The sequence below is a fragment of the Neophocaena asiaeorientalis genome, unplaced genomic scaffold (assembly GCF_003031525.2).
Source record: "Neophocaena asiaeorientalis asiaeorientalis breed wild unplaced genomic scaffold, Neophocaena_asiaeorientalis_V1.1 scaffold275, whole genome shotgun sequence".
Taxonomy (NCBI): domain Eukaryota; kingdom Metazoa; phylum Chordata; class Mammalia; order Artiodactyla; family Phocoenidae; genus Neophocaena; species Neophocaena asiaeorientalis.
The window spans coordinates 6,295,977-6,314,283 of NW_020173679.1; the positions used below are offsets into that span (position 1 = coordinate 6,295,977).

Below are 18,307 nucleotides of genomic sequence, written 5' to 3' on the forward strand. Positions count from 1 at the left end.
GCGCGCCCAAAAAAAAAAACACCAAAAAAAAAAAAAAAAAAAAAAAAAAAAAAAGGAATCAAAAGGAAGTGGATCTGAGAGACCGGGTAAGAGGCGTCAGGTTTAAAATCACGGAGCCTTTTGATGGAAGAGACCAAGAGATGATCCAGAAGCAGCCCAGAAGTTAGGAGTGTGTGCTCTGCGTTCAGACTGCCAGCATTCAAATTCTGGTTCCCTCTCTCATTAACTTTGAGATTTTAAACAAGTTATGTAACTTCTCTGTGCTTCAACTTTCCCATCTGTAAAATGGGGAAAATACAATACCCACCTCACTGAGTCGTTGGAGGATTAAACAGTACTACATGTAAAATGCTTAAAACAGTGTGTGACATGAGAACACATTCAAAATCTGGAGCATCGCCATCCAGAGCACGGGCATCCACCTAAGATGTCTTGTCCGCTGCAGACAAGCAGCTATCTGGAAGGACAGAAATACATGTTTTGCTGGATGGCACAAAGGACAGGTAGGCTCCCAGTTTGGCTGATGGCTAGGACTAAACTACTCCCTTAACCAACTTTTCTCCTCGGGTCCTCTGAAGACAGACAGCCCTTTCTTTATGACTGTACTTACGCCAAAGCCTTGTCTGTCTGTCCATTTACTCGGTGCAGCATTACTGTGAGGACCAGGCTTCTGTAGGCCCTGCCCCCTGATAAAGGGGCAGCAGCCTCACAGGGCGGCCTGCCGCTGACAGTCAGCACCCTGGGCTAACAGGCTTTCCATGGGACAGCCTCCACCTGCTCCGGTTTAGCATTTGGGCTCGGCAGTGGAAAGCCAGAAAGTGAGGCTATCACCAGCCTTCGAGGAGGCTGGGCGGCAGGGAAGCAACAGAACCATCCGGAGTCTCAGCAACTCAACGGGAACGCTCCAATGTCGGCATCCAACCACCTCTGCCACCAGCGCAGCCTCCTCGGAGACGGGTAGGTTTCCTGTTGTGTCAGCCCCGTTTCCTTCAGCAACATTATCCTGCAAACAGAGAGCTACTTTGAATAAAGCGCTGAGGTGTCCCGTTTCTGGCCGGGGAGGAGGGGAGGCGGCAGGCAGCTCCGTTTCGGAGGGAAGCATCGCTGCGCCCTGACCCTCTCTAGACAGCACCTCTTCCCTCTCCCCAGTCCTGGAAAGCTGAGTTTGAAGAAAAGAAACGTGCTGGCTTTCCTGTATGACCTCAGATGGGCAAGTTCTGAATGGCAGCTGGGTCTATTACATGCAGTGTGAGAGGGTTAAACAGGACAGCCTCAACTCTTTATAAACTTTTGCCCTGTGGATATGTACTCATTGGCGGCAGTACAAGACTCGAGCTGTATTACACGCCTTAACGATATGGTTCAACTGTCGGTCAGGCTTGGGCCTGGCCCTGGGCCAGACCGCAATCAATGGGACACAGAACCTCCCCCTTCAGATCATCACGAAGGCTCATATTATCTCCTTTTCGTCGTGCTGGTTAAATTTATGGAGCAGAACCCTGAAGCCGCATTCCTCGGCCTGGGCCGGCCCACGCGGCCCTCCCTCCCTTTGTTCGGTACTGTAAGCCAGCCGTGCTTCGGAGGACTGTGGGGTTGTTAGTTCAGGCACTGACTGTTTGCTCATGACTGAAATGAAAAGAGTTCAGTGGAAGGGCAAAAGGACAGCCCGAGTGTAAAACCCCATCCCAGCAGGCCCTGGGCCCACGTAGAGGCCCCGAGCTGCTCCTGCATGGGCGATCGCGCTTCGTTCTCACAAAAGCAGAATCTTCGGTCTGATCTCTGATAAGCCTTCTCTGAAGCAGCAGCCAAACCCTCCTGCGGCACCCCTCCCGGGAAACCCTGGACTCTGGGGTACCACAGGAGGCGCGCTGGCCCCTAGTACAGCCCAGACATCAAAAGGAGCCACAGTTCTACAGCATCTTCCAGTCTTGCCAGGTCCCACAGGGGATGGCAATGTAAACACTGACTAGTAGCTGGTCTTACTTTTAACATTAAGACAGGAAAAAGTAAACGTATTTTTCAGGCCTTGGCTACAAGGGCAGGATACGTGCGCACTGTCTGTGAATGCGCGTGCCTGCGCATGTGCCGTGGAGGGGCCGTGTCCCCCGGGGACTGGGTCTCCTGGAATCAAACAGGAGAAGGTCCCACGCGTTAGACCTGAAGAGTCTGCCCATTTGCTCTCATCCATGATCTTCAGCATCTCTGACTAGTGTACAAGGGTTAAACAAGCAGCCAGATAGATGGGACTTCACTTTAGTTTTGAGTGTAACCGGACAGGAGAGCAATCCCGGAGCAGCTCGTAAGGCAGCTCCTTCCAGGGGATGCCATCGGATGGCTGGAAGGTAAGTCATCCCAGAGCTGAATCCAGGCTCTCCAAGGGATGAGCTGTGAGGCCATGGTGCATCATGTACGTCTCTTGTGCCTCAGCCAGTCCACCTAAAAAACGAGGCTATTGGGCTGACTTATGGGAGTCTGGGATGGTCACTAGAACTCTTCTAACCAAGGTCCAAGCATAACAGAGAGAGGAGGAGTAAGAGGCACAGAGAGAACAAACCCCAAACCCAACCCAACCCAAACCAAAGGCATGATGAGAGGGTCAGGTAGGAAAGCTTTTGAGGGGACTTTGTGCTTTCCTGCCAGTTTTGTCTTTTCAGCCACTGTCAGGCAACCCTACTCTAGGGCCCAAGCTTGTTTAAAAATAAACCCAGGAATCCCATACCAGCTACGACAGGCACTAAGGCATTTTCCAGTTCTGTGTAGAGGCAGACTTCTTTGATAGACTCTCTTGAAGTCAGTGGCCTATTTCGTATCAGACCCTGAATCGACCTGAAGGTGAAAGTCGTGCTTCCTGATTCAAGGTAACCATGTGTTTCTGAACGGAAACTGCATTCGTGCATTTTCCTCACAATGCTTCCTTATCCACTGTGTTGATGTTTAGAGATGCGCTCGTGAATTTGTCATTCCAAAGCCTCCAGCACCTTTTTTTGCGTAGGTAGGAGGTGCCGTGGAATGAATGGGTCACAGAAAATTGTCTCTTGCTATTGAGAATCACTATTTGTACTGGTTTGTTAAAAATATAGGTTATAGAGAACCACTAAAGTCAGGAAAGAAGAGGCAAGAAAAAGCTAGGTGGGTTAATTTAGGAAATCCTCAAGAAAAACGTGTCATCCATTTAATGTCTCTAGCTTTTCATATACAAGTGTAGGGTTCAATTAAGTCTTTCGTCATAATAGTGCCTCACATCTCCCAGGACAACCGACAAAGCACTTGCACACACATTATCACAGGTTACACGAATACTCATAAGTGAATCCAGTCTCCATCGGGTGTCAGTGCACGACAGAAGGGCTCCTGAAGGCTTTAGTTTTAGCCCATCCTGAGCCCAGATACATCAGTATTCTCTGATACACTAAAATTTGGAAAACTGGACCCATGCCTGAGAATGAGACTCAGTTATGAACCAGGACAGACTCTGAGAACTTATGAGCAGTGACCTGGTTCCCCCTACTTCCTGTTGAACTTTCTCCATCTTGGGGTCACTCTGATGACCAGATTCCAGGGACAGACAAATCATAAGTAAACAACAAGGCCAGACTCTGAAAATGCAGGAGCACAAGTTGCTTACAAAAAGGATGCAGCAGCAACAGCCAATACACGTGCCCAGAGCTGCCATCAGTGGACTTGCAGCTCCACACACTCCCCTCCTCTGTGTTTTCTGGACTCTTTACTCTAGCATTGTGGACAGGGCTAAGGAGGACTAACTCGATACTAGTTTGGGAACTAAAAAGGAAATATGTTTTGAGATTTGCTGTTTCACACCATACACATCCACTCTTGGTGCAAAATGGCTTCTGTCAAGGGTTTTTGTGTATTTTTTTTTTAAACACTGATTTCTTGGCCATCAGCTAAAAGAAACTGTGAACATTCAAGTAGCTCTGTGATGACTGAGCGTGTGGGAAGTGGTCCGTTTATAAGGGTTCTATGTAGGCCATCCTCACATACTCCCCCGTGTGACCTAGCCTGTCACTCTAGGGGCACTTTAGTTTCCCTGAGGGGAAGTCAGAGGGAGGGCTGAAGCAGTGACAGCGCAGACTTGGCCACAGAGTCCACACCGCAGGGGATGAGATGTAACCGACCTGAACGGTGCTAAGCCCGCTGGGCTAAGGCTGGGCCCAGGGCTGCTCAGGGATAGTTTAGGTACACACTGCCTCACGTTCACCTACTGCCTTTTTATTTTTAGAAAACGATATCAAGCGCTCATATGTCCTGCCTGGGCTTTCTTCGTCCCAGTGCCCAGCTTCCTCCTGGTAGCAGGGCCAGCCTAAGGGAGCCGCCTCTGTGCCGTTCCTCCAGGGAGTCACCCCTCAGCCACGCCGACATGACCAGGGCAAGGCTGACCCTCACTCCCTTTGAAACGGGAAGACTGACCTGAGAAGGGGATGAAAAGCTGTTTGCAAGAGGCCACAAAGCAAAGTAGCGTCAGGGCTGGAATCAGGGTTCTGGTCTCACACTTCACAATCCTGTTCTCTTGCCAAGAGGCCACGCTCTCCAGTACCCAAAGGGAACATCCAGATAGGTTATTTTGATCACAGAGACTCGAGTCAAGGAGGAACTGATCCTACACTGACATTATTAAAAGAATGTGAGCTGCTATCCCTTCAACACAATAAATCAGAATGATGTTCTGGGCCACTCTGTCAGCTCCACCGTTGCATTTTGGGAATAAGAATTAAAATCTCATGAATCCTATCCCCAAACTTAAAAAACAAAACAAAACAAAAAAACCCTGTTGTATATTAGACTTCAGTAAAAGTGTCTTAAAAATCTGTCACTAGAGTACTCTGTATTTAGCACATGGTCGACGTAAGTCTAAGTCCCAAATGCGCTGTCCAGCCTTGGCACTGCCTATTCCCCCATGAGCCACCTCCTTGCCCAGTGACACTCAGAATTTCCTAAAGGAGCTAAATTTCTGGAAATAGGACAAATGGGAAAATGAGTTTTGAAATGAATTATGAAATGAGCATTTATAATCTAGAGAAAGCTCATTTTCAAAGGCTCCTTATAATATCCAAAGTTATCTCCTATTTTCATTATGCAGAAACCATGAACAAACGGGTGTGTGGTGAAAGCAGTGTTTTAAAGAGCCCATCACGTCTAGCCAGAGATGAAAGAAAGAGTCTCTCCCTTTAAACTCTAGTTCTGAACCCAAGAACACTTTTATTTTTTTGAACAGACATAGGGGACCCCGACCTACACGATAACACTGTTGTGAGACCGTCCTGGTAGGAGTCAGACAGATAAGCCCTCCACAGTTCCAAAAGCCCCACTGAAGGGGGCTCTGATTCTACAATTCAAAACCCTTCAACAATACTAAACAGTGGACTGTCATGCGTCTGGAAAATATAACCGTTTTTGAAGAATGCTTTCCAAACCACGTAATGCTTTTAGAGCTGTTTATCAGAAGAACTGAGTGAGCAACAGTGGCCTGAAACAGTGTCAGCTGTCACAGGGTCGCATGCCCCATCCGAATTTCCGTAAGCACTCTATCATTCTCGGCCGTCCTACCCTTGGCAGACAACAGATGCCAATGTTTGGAGACATTCGCTACATAACTTTTACCCGACAAACCTGGCTCCAGGACAGATTTCCATGTCATGTGGGGCTTTTGGCTGAACTCTGCTCGAACCCAGAGGCATATCATTTACAGCAGACACTAACAATAGTTTGGGATCACCTGCTCTTCACAAGCGGGTTCAGAGCAAGTTCGTGGCCTCTGCACACCTTTTCCAGTGGGGTTCTCATACACGAAGTCTGAGAGCCCAGGTGAGTCCCTCCACCCAGAATTCTAACCGTGTAACAAGCACAGGTTTGTAGGCCTGAATTTAACCATTCTGTGTGAAGAAAGAGAATGGGAAAGACAAAAACCCAGCAAGGCATGTGAATTTCTCATCTTAGCACTATAGCAAGTGGTTGGCAAGTTTTCAGGGACAGGCTATAAGTAAGAGGTAAAGATATAATCCCTGTTTTACTTACGCTCAACATCCCATATTCAGAGAGAATACTGACACAGATGCCATTTCTGGAGCCCTAATTACACGCCACACGTCAGGCTAAGTGCTTTATATACATTATGTCACCTACTCCATACAACCACCCACTGAGGTAGGCATTATTATTCCTATTCCACATGAGTCAAAGGAATCTCACCTTGGAGATATTAAGGGGGAAAAACTTGCTCTGGGCCACAGCTAAGAAATAGCAGTGAGATGACTCACACCCAGGGCTGCCCTCTGACCTCATGTTACACACGTGGGAACCAAGCAGTGCTCTGGAAGCCCCTTCCTGATCCTCGCAAATGCTGCGTTTCTTTTCCCACTGGCTACCACAGCGCTCTTTCCCACTTCTTCTCCAGAACTGGGGAAGACCTGTGACTTTATGTTCTTTCCACGTCTCTTTCTGAAACAAGCGCTTCTCTTTGAAGAAAGACCTCTTGCCCTTGGCGTGTCAAGATAAGAAAGCTTTCAGCAACTTTCCCTTGGAAACTACAAAACACCCATCAGCACCCAGGATCTAAGTACAGTTGCTCACCAGCTGCCGGCCCCTCTGAATAGCTTTTATGGTTCAGCGAGGGGTGGGGACAGGGCCATGTCACTACTGTGGGGTGTGCTATTTCTTTCATGTTCCCGGGATCTGACAAGAGCCTTCCACAACCTGTTTCTTTACAACACACGGAATGAGAGATTAAAGACCAATACCAGACGTAAAGCCGGGGTTGGGACTAGCAACGACCTCTCTCCAGATGCGTTCTAAATCTTCCTGGGAAAGAAGGGCCGCTGACCGCCTAAGCAGATGCTGTTCAAAAGCTGTCATGGTGATTAAATGAGATAATACATGTAAAGTACATAGGACATAGTAAACATTCATAGTAAAGGTTTAAAATTGTTAGCAATATTATTATTTATTAATACCACCGAACTCCAAAGAATGTTTTAGCAGAAACAATGTATATGGATTTCAGTAAAACCACATTAATTCTGAGCTACTAGTTGGATGTGGAGGAGAAACGACATCGAGAAAAGATGAACGAATTAATGAAAAATCTAAATTATAGAACTACTGATTAAATATGACACATTGAGTCCAGAGACCCCTCTAAAGCGAAAGCAAAGGGATGCAGGTGGCGCGGATCCAAAAGGATAAAGAGAAGGTGTCAACAATGTTTTAGAAGCTGAAGAGCAGATGGACAAGTGGTGCTGAGATGTAAGCCTGAGGGAGTAGCAGCCACAAAACAGTGAGCTAATTAGTAGGCTAACTGCTAAATTTCAGAAAGGCGGAGGCACCGAACAGCTCTGAGGGCCTGGGGCATCGGGGAGGAACAGGGAGGCCTGTCTGTGAGGTGGTGAAAACAGGAAGAGTGGGTGGAAGTCTGTATAAGAAGCGGTGAGACCTGTAGGGCCTCTCCCACCTGCAGCCCAGCCTGCTCCTCCTCCGCAGAAGACGAACATCTACAGGTCCCCCCAACCTGATCCTTCATGGCAAGGCCCCGGACCCCACACAGGGAGCCCCTCAATCTGCTGACCGGTGCCTCATCTTAAAATAGGAGAACAGCTAGTCAAGAATCACCAAACATCTGAGAACTGTCTCTATTCGTGAAAGAAGAAGACCAAAACAAACAAATAGGAGAGGACTTCCCTGGTGGCGCAGTGGTTAAGAATCCGCCTGCCAATGCCGGGGACACGGGTTCGAGCCCTGGTCCGGGAAGATCCCACACGCCGCAGAGCAACTAAACCCGGGCGCCACAACTACTGAGCCTGCGCTCTAGGGCCCGCGAGCCACAACTACTGAGCCTGCAAGCCACGAGCCACAACTACTGAGCCTGCGTGCCACAACTACTGAGCCCGCGTGCCTAGAGCCCGTGCCCCGCAACAAGAGAAGCTACCGCAATGACAAGCCCACGCACCGCAACGAACAGTAGCCCCCGTGCGGCAATGAAGACCCAACAGAGCCAAAAATAAATAAACAAACAGGAGAAGGAAACTCAGGAGAGAACGAGGGTGCTAGCTCTACAGAGGAGCTAGAGAGCGGGCCGTCCGGATAGGAGCAGGGGGCAGCTAGGGGAAGGCATCCTAAGGAAAAAAACATAACTGATAAATTAATTACTAAATACATTTTAAAGCATATACAGGAGAGTGTATAGATGTATTAGTAATAGGAAGATACAAAAAATCTTTTAAAAAGGAGTTACTAAGCTCAGAGTAAAAAAAGCTGAACCCAGACAAGAGTTTGAGGATAAATTGGGAATGTGCGTATATAAAACTAAGCAAACAATAATAAAAGTGGTTACTGACTCCAGGGGGAAAAAACAAACTACAAAGTTAAACCAAAAGGGAAACATAATCCTAGTAACCTACATGGCTTCATTGGGAATATTATTTACATAGCCGTAATAATGTAAAAATGGAATTACTGACTTACCCGAAAATGATGGTATAACTACAGTATACTGAAAAGTGGGGCGTAAGGGGGGCGGGGGACATGTGTGGACAGCAGTAGGAAGGCAAATGACATCAAGAAACGGCACTACGGTCACTTTTTTTCTTTTAGAAACACGGAGGAAAATGCCTCCAATTGAAGGAACAGCCAGAAGTGCTGGAGGTGGCTGCCTGCAGGGGAGCGGGGAAGAGGTGGGGTGGGGCAGTTGACTGCTGGCTTTTGAGTTCACACACGGAGGAGTCTTGGACTTCTGAAAGTGCGGGCATGCAGAGACTCAGAAAATAAACTTCAATTTGAAAAGACAAAAAGATAATGAGATCATTACGGTCAACATGATAAGATTTTTTAAAAAGCACTGTTCTTATTAACTGTAGGCACTAAAGAATATTCAGTAAATATGTATAAGGTGGAAAGAATAATTGAAGAATCAAGAGATAATTATCCAACTGTAAACAATCAGTAAAACGATAATGATTTGTTTTGAAAGGGCTGTGACAGACCTAATGATGTGGAAAAAGTGCCGGTAACTACCAAGTAGACACCAACACACACCACCCCATATACACCACTGACATACAAATGCAGTTTTGGTGTTTTTAAGAACAAACAGCAAGTCAAATCACCGATAAAGGGGTACTTCAAGAAAGCCATAGGCAGCTTGCTTCAATGGACGTGTAAGAATAATTCAAGAATATTAACCCACAAACAGCTTGATGATTTCTCAAGAATCTGGAAGATTCCGCACAGCAGTCTGTACTCCAGAATTTAACTATTCTTGGTACTTAATACCTATTATATGCCTGGAATACAGTAGGAGGTCAGTGCTTCACCACTTGATGAATTTCTACTGTCAATTCGCCTACACGTGAAACCAGAGAGCTCACTAAGCAATCAGGTCTGAATATCACAAGCTCATTAACTGAATTAATGGGGCCCCTATTAGTTCAAACAAAAACAAAAGAACTCTCTGAGGTTCGCATCTTTTCACTAGGGATATGAAGGCACTCACACATGGTAATCTGGCCTCCTGATGCCCCGGCAGGTGGGCAGGTGCCAGTCTCGCTACCCTAACCGTGCTGCTGGAGTAGCTCGGTAAAGTCTAGGGGAATGAAGAGCCCTGTCCTCCATTCATCCTGGAAGTATTCAGTGAGGTTACACTGGATTCAGCCAGTCCCAAGCCACCAGGGTGAGCCAGGATTCCTGTGGCCCATCCTCCTCATAATGAGAGGTGAAGTTCTGCTCTGACTCTCCTTTGAAGTTTTCAGCAGTCCCCGGGTTTTATGATACAGCTTGGGTCACCCCTGCCATTATCTATGTTTGAAGTATGTTTGGGGAAAATCTACTAGGAGCTGTCTCTGGTGTTAACGCAGAAAAACTGCCTCATAAAAACTGCTTTCCACAAGGAGTTCAAAGGAGCTTATCCAAATATTGTAGGTTTATCCTGCTCACCAACTTTGCTAGGGTAGAAAACTGAGGTTTTGCCAAGTAAAGTCTGACAGAGATATGCCTTCTCGATTTCCTGAACAAGCTCAGGGCACTGCTAACACAACCGAGCGGCCTTTTGACAAGATGGACCTTGCACTTTGAAGTCATCTGCTGTGCACTTACCATGCTGCTGAAGTCAAAATTTATTGGGATGGTAGGTTAAGGTGAAGGACTAAATTAGGTAAATTATTGTGAGAGGTCTTTCTGATATGTGATAAAATCTTTCCAACTGTTACTTCAAGAAACCCAGTAAAAGGCAGGAGCAAACCAGGAGGGCTGACAATTGTTGGCAGGAAGCCAAAGTGGAGCATCCCATTACAGCGGCTCCTACAGTTTGCTCCATATTAATCCACCACTGCCGATATGTGCTATTTATCAGCAGGACGATGGATCATCACCATATTTTCAAACAGAATAACTTGTCACGGAAATTAACCAGGCAGAGAGGTATATTAACCGGTGGTATATTAACTGGTGGCATATTCATGGAGCCACAGAAGGGTGCAAAGAATGGCAGTGTTTTACATTTCTGCAAATCTCTTTAAGTCTTACTTAATCGAAAACAGCTGCATTCTCTTATCTGCTTCTACAGCCAACCTGTTGTAATATCACACATTGTGTATGTAGCTCCTGGAAAACTCTGCCGTACGTTCATTAGAGAATATTAGGATAAAAATAGTTGTTTATCCATCTACATATCGACATATGAATGAATGTATAAATATAGAAAGATAGGTTTGACCTTATAGATCCCTGGAAGGTTTGGGGGTTCCCCAGGGGTCCTTAGACCATATTTTGAGAACCTTTGTCCTGAAAGGTCCCATATGTATAAATTTTGTGCTAACTGGAAATCAGTTTCCTCTGCGTATTAAAGTAAATCCACTAAGGATATAGGTTGGTAAAGTAACACCGTTAACCTGATCTGAGTCACATAAGCCCAATATAAGAAAACTTTCTTTTAGGGTATACTGTGATTAAAATGTTTTACTAGTTCAATCTCATCCCCCCCACCCCCGCATTTGACAAATTAGTGAGAAACTTAGCAAAGGTCTGTCTCTGAGAGGCAGTCTGGCAAAAGAGTGCTAGATAGAGGTATCGGGGCAAGGAAACTCAGGGTTAATAACACCCAAACCTACCTCTTCTTCCACCAAAGATTACAAGCCTTCACGTGTAAAACAATACTACAGTCTTCAATTCTCTGCTAGCCCATATGTCCTCTATCTATCTCAGAATTCTCTTACTGGCTAAAGCTCTCTGGGAGCAGGGGATATGAACTCAAACCTGAATCCTTTCTTTAAGGGAGATTCCAATTTCATCCTGGGCAAAGAGGGATGATTCTGTAAGGGAAAACCATGAAAGACATAGGACTGCCATCAAAATCTAAAAATAAGTAAACCTAATGCCTTTCCAGAGGAATTCCACCAACAGTTAAGTGGCTTTTCATGCTTCTCTAATACAGGGAATATAAATTTTTCTCAGGAAGAAATACACTTCTGTTTCTCTTGAAGTTCAAAGCAAAAATCTCAAATGCATATCTTATGTATGTAAGATTGGGTGTCATTCCAGAGTTTTAAAAATCAAGTCACTGAACAAGGAAGGGACTACATGTACAAGGGCTAGACCGACTATTTAATTTTTAAATGGAAGAAATCCAATCAGAAAGCAATCACGCTTTCCATTCTGTTTTCTTTGAGCAAAGACCTGCTAGTTGAGATAGCAGGACTGTACATCAAAGATGTACATGCCTGAATTCAATTTATTTTTACTTTTGGAAGCAGGATAGTGCCGTTTCCATGAAGTCAGGCATCTCTGCAAGCCAAAAATGGCAAAAAATAGATGCTCTCCTTTCTAGAGACGATAATAATGTACCATGACCAAAAAAGTGGTTTTTTTCCCTAACAGATAATCTTGCATAAAAATGAGTCATGGGATTTCAGAAATGGAAAGGCTTTTCTCAAATATGTGTGTGCAGGAACACACACACTTTTTTTTTTTCCATCAACAGATTTGAGCGTTCCATAAGTTATAATGAGAATGGCATCGTCTGGAGCCTTTGAGTGAAAGGGGAATACAGTATTTAGAGTTCAGCAAGAGGGAAGAAGTCTGTCTTAGAAAATAAGATTTCTCTGCTTGTGTTCCTGTGAGAGAAATGTTAACTTATAAGGCATGAAGGACTGTTAAGATGTTTCTTAAAAATGTCTTATCCTGTAACTTCATCAGCTTAATTTCAGACCCGAGTGAGACATCGTATGTCATTAGCACAGCTCTGAATGTTGTTTCTTCTTCTGGGTTTGCTCAAGAGGAGTGAGAGAAGGATCCATCTACCTTCAAGCATTCTTGGGAAAGGGCTGGTGTGGCAAGATCCGGAAGTGAGAACACAGGGCTCTCACCTCGCACCCAAGGGTGAGAAGACGACAGACAAAGGGGCTGTCCCTAGAGCCACGGGGCCACTTTTGGATAACGGGAGAGATATGAACAGTCCCTTCCCTTCAGCCGGACGCAACAGTACTTTCTGAGTTTCACTGAAATCGAGTTCCTTCCCATGATAAAACTGACATGTCAACATGGCCCCAGCAGATGGTTACCAAGCCAGCAGACAGATACGCCCGAAGATGAGAAACAGAGCCTCAAGGTTTGTACTGTACTACAAACCTGTACTAGGTTTGACCTAGTACAGGGTCAAACCTGTACTAGGCTCTTGCTTTTCACCCAGACCAATAACCTCGGCTTTCTATCGATGCCATGAGGGTCTACAGAATCATCTGGAATGGGTATCTTGTACTTCTTAAATGAGCAGGAGGCAGTAGCTACAGGATGACACGGTGTATCTTTCTGAATGGCTAATTTTACTGGGTAGCAATTAAAAACATTACCCTATTAAAACAAACATGGGGTAAACTATAAAGTTCATTTACAGTTTTAAGACGAAACAGAAACTTTCCAGGAAATGTTGGACTGGCTCTGCCTCCAGATCCATGGGGCATCGGTCCACCGTGCTCTGCCTCAGAAGGAAACACTGGTGGAAAAAACTGAGAGCTCTGGTATATATCCTAACAAACATTTAAATTTTTATTGGATTTTTACCTTTGGAAGTTCCCTAAAGGCTTAATTCAAGCCAATTCTGCTTGATGTGTTATGTATGATACCAAGAAGGGCAAACAGCTGCTCTCAGAGCAGTGTTGCCAGACTAGAATGGAAGAGCAGGAGAAGCCTTCCCTAAATGCCCTTTGCTGATTTTCTTTTCACCTGTCCAGCCTGACAGCATTCAGGCTCTGATGACCTTTTGTCCTGGAGAGTCACGGGTAAGATGCAAACACTAACAAAAAGGGTTTTTCCTGGGAAAAATCCATTTCAATTTCACATCTAAGAGGCCATTAGTGGAAAGTCTCTAACAGATTTTGGATGGTGTCTTGGGAGTATTTGCACTGAAGAAGTCAAATATGCCCACCGTAAATCTTTTCTGTGAAACCAACCAAATGGTTACTCAAAAGCTCTCAGAGCAACTGGAATTTACATCTACGTGCACAATACAAGGGTCCCGGGATTCCAGAACATTATCAGAGTCCTGATGCTATGTTCTTAAACAATGATCTATCATTATCCTTCAGATTCCCCCTTCCTCCTTATCTAACTTAAATAATGAGATAAGCCCCAACACTCCTGAGCTTTGCTAAATTGGTTTAAATATTTCAAGTTCTGCCAGCTCCCTCTTCTCCCCCCTGTTCTGGGTCTTGACGAAAAAGGTGAAGACATATTTTGGAGGAAACCCCAGGGGCCCAGCTTCATAAATCTTCATCTGCTACTTTCTTGAAATGTCATGCGACCCCAAGTGTACGACATATGGTACTCAGAGAAATAAACAAGCAAATAAATAGCTCAGGGTCAGACCCTTCTTTCTTTTCCATGGTGTTTTTGCTGCTCCTGGGTCTCTGAGGCTTTCTACCCAAGTATCTTTTTAAACGCTACCAGCAAATACCACCACACACGCAGAGAACTGGACGTGCAGCCCAGCGGGTGCCCTGCTTTGGCCCGGTCTCCTGAAGGGTGGTGGGCTTGTCTACTACATGACTTCAATGGCACCACAAGTGTGGCTGCATCGGTGCCATTTTCATAAACTTTACTTGGGAACAGACAAATGTGGCTCAACACACAGAGACGAGAAGATGCAACCTGAGCCAGCAGAACGTTGCCTTGGAAAAGGCTTCTTCCTTCAGTTCCAAACCACACATACTTGTACGGTTAACAAATGCAGCAGGGGATACGGGTCCACAGCATTCATGTTGAGGCCAAAGGCTCTGCTGTCCTCCACCCTCTCCTCTCCCCCACCCCCACCTGCCTTCCCAAGAACTGTTAGATTGCATGGGAATTTCAGGGAAAAGGTAGGTGGCTGTCTTCTTGGAACGCCTGAACACTCCAACAAGGAGAGGAACTTGGAACTATTTTAATCTAAAAGAACTCAAGTGTGGAGGGGTTCCCTATAAATAAAATCATGTTCAAATAAACACAAAAAGGAGCCAATATTTCCTGTAAGGCCACTTTTCAGATGGATTACTGGAAGGAATAGCCTTCCACAGTTTTATGGCTTACTTTGCTATCATCTGCTTAAAATTTGGGTCAGTTAAAACATAGATGCTAAGATCTAAGCCCTCACTTGGATGAAATATTACAAAGGAAGCAGAAAGAAAGTCTCATTCCAAGAGCGGACTCAGAGGCAGAGCCCTTGGACTCCTGGGTTCTATTGCTGGCTCAGTCCCTGGGCTCAGGTCAGCCCTCGGTCAGAATCTCACTTCTAATCCCTTCAAATCATTAGTTAGTCCCTGTTGTCTAAACAGTGGGGAAAAACCCTGAGTAACACCCCTGGATCCTGTTCAATCAACAGGGATGGTTGGAGACAGTTATAACTCACTTCCAAGAAATCAGGGTGATTTATCCCTTGGTAGAGCTAGTACGTTCCTAAGAGATCACAGTGTCATCAGAACAAACCCTTAAGGCACTGCAACATTTCTCCACCTGCAAAAATCTCTCTGCTCCTTTAATGTGACTTCAAAAGTAATATCACCCAGCATTTTATAGTTCTTTATAGCATCCACATTAAAATAACTCTGGTTGGGCTTCAAACCTCTGAGAGAGAGAATAAATAAACAGGTATATTTATCCCAGTTCATAGAGGAAGAAACTGAGGCTTCAAGAGGCTAGGAGGCTTGACCAAGGGCCCAAAGCTCATAGGTAAGGGGGTTGGGGCCGAGTGCTATTGTTTCCGGGGTCAAGTGCTCTTTTCTCTCTAGTGCTTGGCTCCTTGTTAATAACCCTACTTTTGGATCTAGACGAATGGACTAAGGGAAATTGGTTAAAGAGTTTCCGAAGAATCTGTAGTGCCTTTTCAGTGCAATGAAGGGTAAAGGGCCAAGCTTCTCTGAGGCCCTCAGTTCACAGGTCTAGCACGTGGTAACTGCAGCCTCGGCTCTCCCACTACTGGCTCCTCCAGGGACAGAGAGGAGAGGCAGCAGCTTAATGCCCCCCACTTTGAGCTTCCGTGTCTGTAGGCCCACGGCTAGCTGGCTGCCCCTCACTCATCACTAGAGCTTTTGTTTCTAGGAGTGAGTGACTAGAAGACAGCCGTTCTGGGCACTTGAATTAGACTGCCCAACTGCTGGTCGCTTTGAGACAAGCTGCATAGCTTCCCTGCACCCCTTTACCTAGAAGGTGATTCTTTCTTCTCTTCACCTGGCCAAGTCATACTTCTACTTCAGGCTTCATCTCAAATATCACTTCCCTAGGAAAGTCACTTCCCTTGACCCCACTGACCCCACGTTAGCAAACCTTCTACTCCTCGCCTTCTCTAATTATACAGTCTCACAGCACTCTGTAAATCTCCTGTGTCATTTATCGCTATTTTAGCAAATTATGATTATTTGTTTTATGTTTGCTGCCCCGCTTGACTGTAACTCCTTTGAGACTAGGGACAGCCTTGCTTTCTGCTATATTCCCAACCCTGAGTTCTTAGGCAATTTTCAATCAATATTTACTAACTGAAAAATGAATGAGTGACAGACATACACTGACTGACACTAAACAGAACCTTCTACAGCAAAGCCAGACAACTGGTAAAAATGACACCACCACCTTTCTGCAGCAACCATTTTGTGCCCTAAAAAATATGCAAAACTTTATCAAGATTTCCAAACTGACAGTGTATAAAATGCAAGTGATTTCCTTCTGGTCAACATCATTCGCGTTTACAGCACAAAATATAATATTTCTCAATTTAACACATACATCTCAGACCCTTTTGGAAACAACTCACTCAGTCCCTTGACCACTCTCGGATTTTAAGGATGAGGATGGATCTTCTGGAATTCTTAGGGGCCTTCCGCTTTACTCGTGCTTCATTAGGTCTTAATGTCCTAACAAAATACCTGTGGCAGACTTCTTGGGCTTTGAGCAGACATGGAAAAACTAACTGGAAACACTTTTGAAGGCTCCCTCCTGCCCCTCTTCCCAACTCCATAAATGCTTCAAAATATACTCAAGGATAATTTCAGCTCTGTGTCTGAGAAGAAAATGTAAAATTAACTAAAGTAAACCCTACAGATCCTTTTTTAAAAAAGCAGCTGCTTCCAGATGGAAGACTTTCTGGCAGAACATATTATGTGGTCCCAGTCTACAATCTTAAGTATTTCCCCTAGTGCAGTAATGTGTCATCAGTAAGGTTTCCTTGTGACAGAAAATGGATTCATTTTAACTGGGGACGGTTTCACTTCAAATTCTATTTGAGGGAGCAATAGGGTGTGGACGTGGCCCAGGCCCTAGGCGTTCTAAAAGGGGACACTGATTCACTCAGGGAATATCCATTAACCAGGCAGCAGAGAAATCCTCCTGGGCTTAAGTGGAGTCCAGCTTGGCTGGGAACCGTAACATTCATTATACCCTTTGTTGATAAGATCCCCAATTAGTCACTCTGAAAAAGGGAGGCTAAAATAGGCCACTAACACAAAGAGCGAAGTTAAAGTTGTTGGATTCTATGAGATTTGGAGCCATATGGGCTGTCACTGATTTCCTGTCTCAGCTGGTATCAAGGCAAGACAGCATCCCACAGAAGAACTGCCAACTTCCTTGGGGAGTTTCTTTATGAGGTTGGGGAACTGGCTGGCACTTTCAAGTGGAAGGAGAGCTAAGAAGGGACAGACCCATGTGGTGATCCGCAGCTGCAGGGATTCTCAAACCACCCCACGGGGCCTCGGAGCAAGACACAGCCTATGGCCTGGGAGTATTCTTAATGGGCATGTGGGGGTCTAGTTAGTTTGGTGAACAGGGGACGTGTGTAAGGATCCAATCGTATTTCTGACTCCTCTAATGAAAAACAACATCACTCACACACACACACACACACACACACACACACACACACACACATCCAGTACATGCAGATATAGATATAGACAGATAGATACAGATATAAATATAGATCTGGAAAAATTCATGCCAGATCTTTGTGCCTCATTTTCATGCCTCTATATTAGGCAGGTCAGAAATTTTAGTTACATGTATTCAAATTTTTAAAAAATCACATCATTAAGGCAGAAAAAGTATAGGATTCAACATATCAGTATGGCTCAGGAGAGGCAGCAGACCCGGGCTGGAAACTGCACAAGCCACTCCTCCGACAACCACTGACCTGGGGCCACTAAGTGTGGCTGTGTCTCTCACCGCCTGGGCTGTTTCTGATGCAAAGTCCAGGGCGCCTGCCACTGGCTTGGTTACAGTGCCAACAAGCCCCTTCCCAAGGCCAGATATGAAACCGCTGACACCCCCTTCTGTTTTCACACCTTCCACCGTTGAGGTTATAACACTGGTCAGTCCACCAATGATACCTAGCAGAAAAGACAAGGGCTATTGTAAGCTGGCCAAGGACAAAAGCAAAAGCATTTAAAGACAAAGCCCTCAATTCCATGCACCTGGCAAGGTAAACTTAGGGGCATAATGTCAATCTCTTGATAGGCCACAGGCAGGCCAACTCAAGATGGGGAGGCAGCAGACTTGCCCACTGAGTTTAGAGTCAGAGAATATACATTACATATTGGTCAGAAGTAAAGGGCGTTTCACTTTTAAAAGAATCAAAGAGGGGTTCCCTGGTGGCGCAGTGGTTGAGAGTCCGCCTGCCGATGCAGGGGACATGGGTTCGTGCCCCGGTCCGGGAAGATCCCACATGCCGCGGAGCGGCTGGGCCCGCGAGCCATGGCCCCTGAGCCTGCGCGTCCGGAGCCTGTGCTCTGCAACGGGAGAGGCCACAACAGTGAGCGGCCCGCGTACCGCAAAAAAAAAAAAAAAA

The 18,307-nt window shown here is 45.6% G+C and overlaps 1 protein-coding gene across 10 annotated transcripts in view; it reads right to left on the minus strand.

The window, feature by feature from the left end:
• Positions 1 to 18,307, minus strand: part of VPS13D (vacuolar protein sorting 13 homolog D) — a 244,422-nt gene that overhangs the window by 33,557 nt on the left and 192,558 nt on the right. For all 10 annotated transcript variants that reach the window (XR_003003764.1, XR_003003763.1, XM_024749924.1 and 7 more), the window contains one exon: positions 17,654 to 17,849. Coding sequence is in view for 8 of the 10 variants with exons in the window: in XM_024749924.1 (XP_024605692.1) it covers positions 17,654 to 17,849 (196 nt within the window). In the remaining 2 variants the exon portion in view is untranslated. The remainder of the gene's footprint in view (positions 1 to 17,653; positions 17,850 to 18,307) is intronic.